Source organism: Centroberyx gerrardi, chromosome 19 (assembly GCF_048128805.1).
Source record: "Centroberyx gerrardi isolate f3 chromosome 19, fCenGer3.hap1.cur.20231027, whole genome shotgun sequence".
NCBI lineage: Eukaryota > Metazoa > Chordata > Actinopteri > Beryciformes > Berycidae > Centroberyx > Centroberyx gerrardi.
The window spans coordinates 2,309,933-2,321,931 of record NC_136015.1 but is presented as its reverse complement, the minus strand read 5'-3'; the positions used below and the strand labels follow the sequence as shown (position 1 = coordinate 2,321,931).

The window sequence follows — 11,999 nt, the reverse complement described above, 5'->3', positions numbered from 1 at the left end:
CTTACATAATAATGTGGTAAATTGCCCCTAAACTGTTAAATGACAGCTTAATGTGGCTTAATGACCTGAAAGTAAGATGCAATATGATATAAATATGAAAGGAATATCAGTGCTGAGATGTGAATATGGATATGTTTGTGTAAAATGAAACTGTACATATACAGATCGCAAGAGCCTGTCCGTTGCATTGTAATTCCAGTATCTTCTCCAGCCTGCCCAGGTAGACCAGAAAGAGGCGCTCGACGCTGAGGAGGAGGAGGAGGAGGAGGAGGGTGGAAAGGACACGGAGCAAGACAAGGAGAAAGGAGAGGAGGCGGCCCTGGAGAACGAGAAGAAGAAGAAGGAGGAGGAGGAGGAGCCCGAGCCCGAAGAAGGCGGCGAGGGAGAGGGGGAGGAGAAGACGGCAGAGGAGGAGGCCAGACCTCCGCGAGCCCCCCGTCGAGCCAAGACCATGCAGATCAAAGTCACCCTGCTGGACGACACTCTGTATGAGTGTGAGCTGGATGTGAGAGCCGGCGCGCATCATTCTTCTTCATCACTCACACAAGATTCTTTAGATTCTTTTTTTTTCAAAGTCTTAAATTTGTCTTTCTGAACACTGCAGATACCCTGCTTTAAAACTAGGTACTGGCTAAATCCCTTATCCCAATGGTTCTCAACCAAGGTCCACTGAGGTCCAGCAGAGCCTGCAGGTTTCCATTCCAACCAAACACTACAGCAGCTCATTTCATCGATTAACACAGCTTCAACCAGAGAGGAGGAACGCATCGGTGAAATGAGCCGCTGTAGTGTTCGGTTGGAACGAAAACCTCCGTGGACCGTGGCTCCAGACCTCTACGTTAGCCCACTATCATCCACTATGCTTCCGTTTGAACCCGACAGCTGCTTAACAGCCCCATGGGGGATGGAGGGTGGAGGGTGTGGGTGGGGGGGTGAGATGCTACTGCTCCCTCTGGGCTCTGTTATCACCATCTGCTAATTAATTTCCAACACATTAGGTGCCACCGAGTGAATTTGTCCTGTATGTAATGCCTAGTCTGTTAATATAATATATTCTATTAATTATACTGCATCTCTGTCTTTTTGCGTGTGCGTGTGTGTGTGTGTGTGTGTGTGTGTGTGCGCGTGTTGTAGAAACATGCCAAAGGTCAGGAGCTGTTCGTCAAGGTGTGTGACCACCTCAACCTGTTGGAGAGGGACTACTATGGCCTGGCCATCTGGGAGACGCCCACCATGAAGGTGAGCTGCACTGTAACTCATTAGTCTGCGTTAGTCTCATTAATTACCCCTTTTCTCACCGTCCCATTAATACACTAATTAGAGAACAAGGTAACACTTGACTGGAAGTCCACTGTGATGCATTACAAGCCGATTAGAAGCCCATTAGAAGCACAGATAAACTTTTCTTACATTCTAATCTTCAGACAAACAGCAGAAAATGACGTTCAGTTTAATGTCATATCATTAACTGTACAGTCTGATTATAATTGTTATCTCTGATAATGTGTTTATAATAAAACTATGCTGCCTTATTATACCTTATAAACACCATTTCAAGTAGAGCGTTACCGAGTCCAGATGCATTTGTAGATGTAGTGTACTCACATGTATTGATGGGAATTTTTACTAATTAAAACCTGGGTATCTGTAAGTTGTTAGAAAGTCTGGAAAAAATCTGAAAATAAATGATCAAAATTTATAAGGCCTTAATAAATATATAAAATGTTTTAGTTATTAGAGGTCTTACTTTTTCACTATGTAAGGACAGTTTTTTCTCTAACCCTAATTCTCTTAGATGAATACAGAATATGCATCCTATCTCTGCTTTACTTATTATCGCCCATTTATATTTTCAGAACTTTCATTAGCTATGTTCACTTTTTACCAGCTTTGTTTCTTTATTTTGGTTTTTAAATTGGTCTTAAATTCAATTCCAGGTAGCATTAAAAAGGTCTTAAAGAGTCTTAAATTTGGCTTTCTGAAAAGTGAAGATACCTTGTTAGAGCACACATCCCTATCTCTCTCTCACACACACACACTCACACACACACAGAGGCATGTAGCACCTCACACACATACTGTGTGTAGGTCAACAAAGGGCCAGTGGGTGTCAGTGTCATGCTAAAGGTCACCTCAGCAGGGTTTGGGAACTGGCTGTTATGGGACTCATACCTTTGAGCTTCCAGTCATGAAACAATTTTTCCTATCACCAAACTAAAAAGCATGAAAAAGTGTTAGATTAAAGTGGTAATCCGTGATATGCTTGTTTTTGGTGCTAAGTGCTCATTGGTGTGGTGTTTTTTATTATTTTATGTCTCCATCTGGATTTTCGTTTCGTGAAGTTTGAGTTCCTGTTCAGCCATGGTGGCTATCGCTGCTCATGCTAACTACCCAGTTCTTCTTTTATTGATTCCAAACAATCTATTCTATACAAACTATTGTGTTATATCAATCAGTCATAGTCTCCAATTTCCTTCATCAGGTTTGGATGGACTTGACCAAGGAGATCCGTAGGCAGGTGCAAGGTGAGCTAAACTCAAATCCACCCTGTGCTCTTTTATGTCTTTAAGATACTTTTTTACAGATGTCGGTCTTTTCTTTCTTAAGGTGCAATCTATAATTTCACATTTAATGTGAAATTCTACCCACCGGATCCAGCTCAGCTTTCTGAAGACATAACAAGGTACTGGATGGGTGTTTGTCCGATAATCTTTGCCTATAATTTTGCTTTGGCTTGAGGTTCATCCATGTTTCAGTTTTGGTCATTGTGCCAGATTTAAAGGGACATGAATTTGCATTTTTGCTTTTCTAGTTTGTGTGTTTTTGGGGGAATTTGCCTTTAAATATTATCATGATGGTTCTTGTTTTCTATTGATAGCATTAGCTAATGTTAGCACATTGGGGAGAGAGAGAGGGATGACATGCGACAAAGGTCCCAGGCCAGATTCGAACCCAAGACGTTGCGGTCACATGGACGCCACAGTTATTTCATGTTGTTAATGTTATATTTATCTAAACCGGCATAGAAGATCAGCTATATACATCAAGAGAAATGACTCAAAAGAAAACACTGCAGATGGTCTAAAATTGGCATAAGGACACACATTAGAAGAAGTGAAATTAGCTACCAAGGCCATAACCAACACCTAGTGATTCTTGTAACCTACATTGACGAGAAACACACATCTTATTGCATCGCAGTATCTGAAATATATCTAAAACAAAAATTTACCTGAGTGGCTGTTAATTTATCTGGGTGGGCTGCCTAAATATAAGATAAAACCGTGAATAAATGGAATCCATCCATGATGCTGCCTCCAAAACAGACATTAACATTGTGATATAGCAGAAGTGCAGGGCAAGATGTTGGTCTAATTAAAGGAATAGTTCACCCAAAAATGAAAATTATTATCTACTCAGCCTCATGTCAGCTGAAACACTGGTGAAGTTTGTATGTCAATATAACACACAGCGAGATAGCTGGTGTAGCTTCATTTCAGCCTTCTCCAAAACTGGAGTGAATGGAGACTGTTGCTGTAGATTTCCAAAAAGCACAAAAAATGACCATAAATTTACTCCAAACAGAATAATAACACTGGTGAAGTTTGTATTGGCATACAAACTTCACCAGTGTTTCAGCTTCATCACTCTCTCCATCCCCTCAGTCCATACTGAATTTGGTAAAAAGGCCTTCTCCTACTCTGCCCCCTCAACCTGGAACACGCTACAGCAGGAACTGAAGCTGTCCAGCTTGATTCCCCTAGGGGATTTTAAACTACTCCTAAGAAATATGGAGAGAGCGTCTGTGGGGGTTTGCTCTTGTACATAGTGCCTAAAATCTGGCTACCACTTTGGCACTTTTGCACTTATCACTTTTATGATTGTGTTTTATCTTGTCTCTGTATTGAATGTCCTGTCTGTCTGTAACTTTGTGTTGTACTGCTGCTGTTGCCCGACCAGGTCTCTCTTGTGAATGAGACCCCGTGTCTCAATGAGATTACCTGTCTAAATAAAGGTTTAATAATAATAATAATAAAAACTGACATCAAGTCAGTAGATAATGACAAATTTTCATTTTTAAAAAAATTTTATTTAATTTTTTTTCCATTTTTTTATTTTACCATTATTTATTCAGGGTGGTCAATTGAGAACAGATGCCCTCTTTTACAATGACGCCCTGATACAATAAAACATCATAAAAAAACATAAAAAAATAAATAAATCAATACATATAAGACAGCATGTAATTGCGGATCACTAAAAACAGGAACACTCCACTTTTACCATATCATTCAATAACAGTGGGAGAAGCGAGTGAAACTGTCTGTTTTAGTTTCAGCAATTCCTGCAGCCTGTTCCACTTGTCCGGTCCATAAAAACTAAAAGCTAATTTTTGGGTGAATTTTTGGGTGAACTCTTCCTGTAAAGCCATCACTGGTGCTGGCTGTCTTACCAGACGTACAAGTGAACCCTTTCTGTGCACGGCAGGTACTACCTGTGTCTCCAGCTGCGTAAGGACATCCTGCAGGGCCGCTTGCCCTGCTCCTTCGTCACCCTGGCCCTGCTGGGCTCCTACGCCCTGCAGTCGGAGCTGGGCGAGTACGATGCCGAGGTGCACGGCAACGAGTACGGAAAGGACATGAAGCTGGCCCAGGGCCAGACCAAGGAGCTGGAAAACAAGATGATGGAGCTGCACCGCACATACAGGTGAGAACATGGGCTCAGTCAACAGAACTAAAGGGATTACACAGCAGGGATTAAGACACACATAGACACACGTACACACACACGTTTTTCTCACTGTACTTGTGAGGACCATGGTATTATTATATTCATTTTCTAATCCTAAACTAACTTTATCCTTAACCCTTACCCTAACCTAATCCTACATCTAATCTTAACCACTAAACCCAAGTCCTAACCCTAAACTAACCTCAAAGGATAAGATTGCAGATTTTCTGTGCCCCCTTGTCTCAAATTCCCCTTTGAGTGTGATGGCTATCCCATTTATTTTGTTCGCAAAACATTAAAAGGTACATTTTACAGGGAGGTTATATTATTTGTAATAGCCTATCATGCATAGGTGACTACCTACGTAACGAGATAAATATTGTTTTCTACTGATATTTTATCGTAGTAAAACAAAAAAGACAAAATAGCTACTGTATCCAGAATAAAACTGGTTAATGGAGGCAAGATGGACTAGAAACACGGCAAAAGTTGGATTTTTCCAACGGATTCGTCATTCCGTTCCACTGGAACCGTTGTCTACTACTATACATAATAACACAGACATGCCTATTTAACTGAGAGTATTGCCTGTAAAAATTCTATTATTTTGCCATATATTTTTCCTTTGCACTGTGGCACCAGAAACCACAAAAAGCAGTTGTTGATGCTCTGACGCTTCCAGTATGTTCTTGGCTTTACCCTAACCTAAACCTAAACCTGATCCTAATTCTGTTCTTAAAGATGAACAACAGAGTTTTCCATGAAAACAGCGTGGATTTGTCTATATTCATAATTTCACTTGTACAGACATAGAGGATATAGGATTGTAACATGAGTAACATAGCTAGACTAGCTAGCAAGCTAACTTACCAGACGAGTGCTACATCCGCATCGGTACAAAATGCTTTCTCTAACTTCACTGTTCTCCACCGTTCAAAAGCTTCTCCAGTGTTAATACGTCGTCTCCTTTCATCCACGAGTTTTCTCCACTCAACATTACGATCAGACTTTCGTTTCTTTGCTCTCCCAAACTCATTTGGGTCACTTTCTTCTGTCGACATTGTTATTGGGTGAGCAGAGAGGAAAAACAACCTGGAACGCTCCCTCTCCACATATAGGGTTTCTGCGGGTCCTTAAAAAGTCTTAAAAAGTCTAAAATCCAATAATCTGAATTTTAGGCCTTAAAATGTCTTAAAATGTCTTAAATACGATTTTGACAGGTCTTAAAAATTGATTGGATTATGAAGTTAACGTTACTTTTATAAAGTTGCATTAACGTCAGTCTCGCTTTTAAATATGTTTTTGGGAAAAATGTGTATTGATCACGCTGTAACAAAACTACAAAACGAAACCAAAATCGAACCAATAACGACTAAAGCAAACTGTGCAGCCCGGTCAGAATTTATCGGAGCAGACCCAGCTAGTGTGTCGCGATGTGGTGTGTGGGCTACGTTACTTTCATCTAAAATGGGCAAGTGCAAGTTCAACGAGATCTGGCTCGAGAACAGCCAATTTAGTGCTTGGTTGAAGCCGGTTGAAAACACATTTGAAGCCCGCTGCACTTTGTGCAAGAAAACGCTGAAATTAGGAACGCTGGGTATAAAGGCATTAGAGTCGCATGGGAAGTCTGAAAAACATAAAGCTGCCGTAAAAAGCCAGCAGCAAACGCCTGCCATCACCCAATATTCTGGTTTCACATCGGGAGCATCAAAGTCCAGATGCAACTCCTGCAACTCTGGTAAGCGACCTCCGGACAGCGTTTGGATCTACGCCAACATTAAAAGTGGAGGTGCTCTGGACTTTACACACGGATCTATAATAGCCTATAATGCAATAAACAATAAATATAATAAATAACTGTATGTGTGTGTGAGCTGCTAGGGATTCACTGACTTGCTCACGGACACTTCGGTTTTTTGCTGACATGGGGCACAAATCATCTGGTTTAAGGATGGTGTCTTTAACCACTAGTCCATCCTGCTGCCCCAATATTTATTGTTATGTATTTATTTATTTATTGTTAAAAATGCTCATATCCTTCGTACTTTTTTTGCCAGTATGGACATGAAATAGGTCTTAAATTGCATTCATAATGGTCTTAAAAAGGTCTTAAAAAGTCTTAAATTTAACTTGTTGAAACCTGCACACAATTGTGTGCTAAATCTCCTCCGTGGTCGTGGCATGCTTGTACGTCCTGTTCGAAAACATGAAAAGTGTTTTTGCTGTTGTGCAGGGACCCACTTTGTTACTAGCGCCACTAGTGGCCGAAAACTCTGTTGTTCATCTTTAATTCTAAACCCAAATCCCAATCTGACACTAACCTCTTGAACAAGTGAAGACTGACCAAACTGCCCTCCCCTCTGAAGGTCTAAAAGTCAAACTGATTCTCATTAGGACCACCTCAGATATACACACACACTACAGCTGCTCAACATAATATACAGTTCAAGTGTAAGGCGTAGCCATGTGTCCTGTTGATTCCTGCTCTGGTGTCCTGGCAGGTCGATGAGCCCGGCCCAGGCAGACATGATGTTCCTGGAGAACGCCAAGAAGCTCGCCATGTATGGAGTAGACCTCCACCAGGCCAAGGTAAGTCTCTATCTTAGCATAGTCACTATCTTTGCATTGAATCTTAGTATAGCCAGTGGGTCAGTGGGTGCTCCGATATTAACAATACAGTTGTTAATTTGTAGAAGGAACCCTTCATAGGACAAATTAGGCTTCTGAAATGAAGTAAAAGACATCCTTAAGGTGGAAGTGCATGTGATGTAGCTTCCCAGTGTTCTCTTTGGAGATCCGATCTATTAAAATTAAAAGAAAAATCTACCTTAAGACACTTACAAACACCTATTGGCAATGTACCTTGCATTTCTTTTACCATTTTGTGTTTGTTGGTACCAAACACAGACGACGTGACGTCACATTGAGATATATTCCAGCAGCTACAATGGAGTTTGATAGCAGAAAATGTTTCAGCGATCTAAAACATCACACCAAAGTTTTGGTGTCAGTTCCTCAGAATCAAAAAGCGAGGGCTTCTTTCTAGAGCCGCCATTTTGCACCGATGTTACAGGAAGAAATCCATCGTAAAAGAGGCAGAGAGACCAATTTCTCCACCCACAGTAGCCTCAATAGACCAGAATGCAATGCAGCCACAGCTTGCATTTTTGTTCTGTTGTAGAACCCCCTTCTATTCGGCTTTTTGAAACCCATTCTGGGAAATGTAGGAAATCATCAGCTGAAGTAGAAGTAGACAAGGCAGATTGAGGGAAAGTGGATACACCAAAAAAGTAAATTGCACCACTTCATCACAAAATAACTGAAATGCATCCAACATCACAGATTGGTGATAAATAACAGTGTAAGCACATCTGAGGCTGGATTTTTACTTTAATTAGTTAAAGGCAACCTTCGTCTAGGCTTCTGAAATAGAATAAAAGCGGGCTTTAAGGTGGAAATGCATGTGATGTAGCTTCCCAGTGGTCTTTTTGGAGAACGGATCTGTGTAACATTAGCTGCAGAGATGTAAAAACACAGAACAATGTGTTTGCAGCTGTGTCTGTGTGTTTTTTTTTGTATTTCATCTATCAAGTAAGCGTGCCTGCCTGTCCCAAAAAAAGAGGAAAACACGTGCCTTGTCAGCTTTCATAGCAGAAATGAGGTCAATCTGTTTGCATCAAACCCAGGGATTTAAATAAAATATGGAAGCAGTCGTTTTCAGAGGTGTCTGCTGCCCCTCTGTGGATGATGGTGAGCAGTGCAAGGCAGAGTGGAGTAGAATACAGTACTGTCTACATAAGGTGGAAAATCATGCTTGGTGCCTATTTGCGTGATCACACATAGTAAACAGAACAAACGTTACAAACACATGATTATATTGGGTATCTGCAGACAGAATACTGATAGACACACACACACATACACACACTGATACATGGGAGGGGATGGGATTTTCTAAAATGTTGATTACTTGATGATTCATTTCTTGTCACGTTTGGCAATATTGTTTGTTTTTAAACTGCCATGCCAATAAAGCACAATGAATTGAGTTGAATTGTATACATTATCTACATTTAAGGCCTTTAAAAAGTATTAAAACATCTTAAATCCAGTTATTAGAGGTCTTATTATGTCCCTCCGTAGTACATGGTATGCAGAATATTATGTTGTCATGGTGCCGTCAGTGTGTCTGTGTGTTGACACATTATTATGAACACATAACTCAAGAACACAGGAGTACAGTGTAACTTAAGAACAATAGATGATTTTGGAGAGACACATTACTGCATAAATTTGCATATTACCACCTTTTCAACCATATCTCTACGCATTTGTCATAGTAGGACATGCTTGCACACACCATTACGCTTGTTAATACTCTCAGTATCTCAGGAGAAGACTCTATTCATCCTCTCAAATCCTCTACCTGATGATGCAATCACGGGCCAGGCAGTGGTAAGACAGTCATTCGCCTCTAATCATTGTCTTTACCAGATAAAACTGAGACTTTGACAGGAAAACTAAAGCTGTAGTCTTTCTTGCTGAATAGAGTCTGCCTATGAGATACAGAGAATATTGGCAAGTGTAATGGTGTATATAAGCATGTCATACTGTGACAAGTACATAGAGATAAGGTTGAAAATCAGTGAAGTGGTCCTTTAATGAGGAAAATCTAATTTTCTTGAAACTACTGTAACTCCTTAATGCTTTAAGATAGAGTTTATATTAGTGCCACCCACGTGTATGTACAGTATGTGTATGTTGACATAGAAATCTCTCTCTCTCTCTCTCTGTCTCTCTCTCTCTGTCTCTGTCTATCTGTCTGTCTCTGCCTCTCTCTCTCTGTCTCTGCCTCTCTCTGTCTCTCTCTCTCTCTCTCTGTCTCTCTCTCTCTGTCTCTGTCTGTCTCTGCCTCTCTCTGTTTCTGTCTCTCTCTCTCTCTCTGTCTGTCTGTCTCTGCCTCTCTGTCTCTGTCTCTCTCTGCCTCTCTCTGTGTCTCTCTCTCTCTCTGTCTCTGTCTGTCTCTGCCTCTCTCTCTCTCTCTCTCTCTGTCTCTCTCTCTCTGTCTCTGTCTGTCTGTCTCTGCCTCTCTCTCTCTCTCTCTCTCTCTCTCTCTCTCTCCCCCTCTCTCTCTCTGTCTCTGTCAGGATCTGGACGGGGTGGACATCATGCTGGGGGTTTGCTCCAGCGGCCTGATGGTTTACAAAGACAAACTGAGGATCAACCGTTTTCCCTGGCCCAAAGTCCTGAAGGTCTCCTACAAACGCAGCAGCTTCTTCATCAAAATAAGGCCATCAGAGGTACACTGTGGTTCTTATGAACAAATACTGATTCATATGCAAAATCAGTGGTTTGTGATCTTTAGTAGTGCACTCTGTGAGCAAAATCATTGAAACCTAGTTGACCGACCAGAGAGAGGAAAGAGAATTTACCTCTTGGGGGATGAATAGTATTAGTAGTAAGTATTTCAAAATAAAAGTGCAACACTGAAGCGGATTCATTTTTTTCATTCCTACAGCTGGAACAGTATGAGAGTGCAATCGGCTTCAAACTACCCAATTACAAGGCGTCCAAGAAGCTGTGGAAAGTGTGTGTAGAACATCATACCTTCTTCAGGTGAGATATTACAACAATCAAGTCCCTTATTTATATGGATGGGACCATATGCTTATCTCCCAATACGATTCCATATCGGATATGGGTTCATGATATATCGTCCCTGTGGTTAAATAACTGAAGTTCCTGCACTGTGTCCAGGCTGACCTCCACTGAGGTGGCCACCACTCCCAGGAAGTTCCTGGCGCTGGGCTCCAAGTTTCGCTACAGCGGCCGGACCCAGGCCCAGACCCGCCAGGCCAGCTCTCTGATCGACAGACCGGCCCCCCTGTTCCAGCGCTCATCCAGCAAGAGGAACTCACGGAGCCTGGATGGAGGTATATCACTGTACCTGCCGTTTCTGGTGTCGACAGGTGTGTGTGTGTGTGTGTGTGTGTGTGTGTGTGTGTTGGTTCCACTCAAGCTTGCCCAAAGCAACGCTCGGTAAGATTTCTAAGAAATTGGTAGAGCTGGACTGAGTACTGGGCTCCTCTACGAACCAGTAATATAAAATTATTTAAATATAATAAATATTTAAAATAACCTTACATTTACATCAATTCACCCCTTAATTCATGCAAAATCCCCTTAAAATTAATTAAGGCAGTTATTAATGGAGGAGACCCCCTTAAACACCCCCTTAAAGGAATAGTTCACCCAAAAATGAAAATTTTGTCATGATCTACTCACCCTCATGCCAATTGAAACACAGGTGATGTTTGTCCATATAACACACAGGGAGGTTGCCAGCACAACTCCATAGCAGCCTTCTCCAAAACAACTGAAGTCAGTGGGGACCAGTTCTTCAGAGTTCCAAAAAGACCTACAGTATATTTACACCATAATTTAGTGCAAATCTTAACTACAGCTGATTGACTTGCAACAAATAATGGTGTATAGGTCTTTCTATTCACAGTGTGATTGTTTGGCTGTTTTTGTTTTGGAACTCTAAAGAACTGGTCCCCATTGACTTCAGTTGATTTGGAGAAGGCTGCTACAAAGTTGTGCTGGCAACCTTCCTGTGTGTTATATGGACTAACAAATTTCACCTGTATTTCATTTGGCATGAGGGTGAGTAGATGATGACAGAATTTTCATTTTTGGGTGAACTATTCCTTTAATTTTTGACATCCTTACTTTCTAATTGAATGTAAAATTCAGGGAGACAGGAACTTTTCCATTAATTTCCACTTAATAACCTGTAAACCTGTACAAAAGGCATGAGAAATCACTTAATTTCTAGTGTCTCTGTGAATCAACCCATGAATAAATCCCTTGAAAATCCATGATACTAACCTTACTTTTTAAAGTTAAGAGTTTCTCTCTCCATATAAATTGAGTCCCTTTACTTTTAATTATTTTATGTTGAAATGCTTACCATATTTAAATATTTTAATCCACAGAGAAAACAGCAGAGGAGATGATATCATGAAGAATTCATTAATACAGTTAATTGAAACTGTCAATGTTTGTCTAGCAGGATTTCTCAAAAAGTTATCAATGGATTTGCATAAAACTTTGTGGAACGATCGGTCATGGGGTGAGGAAGAACTTATTAACTTGTCATACCAATTGGCCAAGGGGGGGGGTGTGGTGGTGGGCATGTCTTCTCACCAGGGGTTAAAGTGGGATTTGGCAGGTGGGGGAACCCTGTTCCCGGGGGGGGGGGGGAC

At 41.1% G+C, this 11,999-nt stretch overlaps 1 protein-coding gene across 1 annotated transcript in view; it reads left to right on the top strand.

Annotated features, from left to right (window-relative positions):
• The first annotated feature begins 436 nt into the window (after positions 1 to 436).
• epb41a (erythrocyte membrane protein band 4.1a) overlaps positions 437 to 11,999 on the top strand; it is a 47,601-nt gene continuing 36,038 nt past the window's right edge. Inside the window, exons 1-9 of the mRNA XM_071919171.1 lie at positions 437 to 505; positions 1,135 to 1,239; positions 2,483 to 2,525; positions 2,608 to 2,683; positions 4,489 to 4,707; positions 7,233 to 7,320; positions 9,879 to 10,031; positions 10,250 to 10,347; positions 10,489 to 10,664. Coding sequence (XP_071775272.1) covers positions 452 to 505; positions 1,135 to 1,239; positions 2,483 to 2,525; positions 2,608 to 2,683; positions 4,489 to 4,707; positions 7,233 to 7,320; positions 9,879 to 10,031; positions 10,250 to 10,347; positions 10,489 to 10,664 — 1,012 coding nt within the window. The 5' untranslated portion in view covers positions 437 to 451. The remainder of the gene's footprint in view (positions 506 to 1,134; positions 1,240 to 2,482; positions 2,526 to 2,607; positions 2,684 to 4,488; positions 4,708 to 7,232; positions 7,321 to 9,878; positions 10,032 to 10,249; positions 10,348 to 10,488; positions 10,665 to 11,999) is intronic.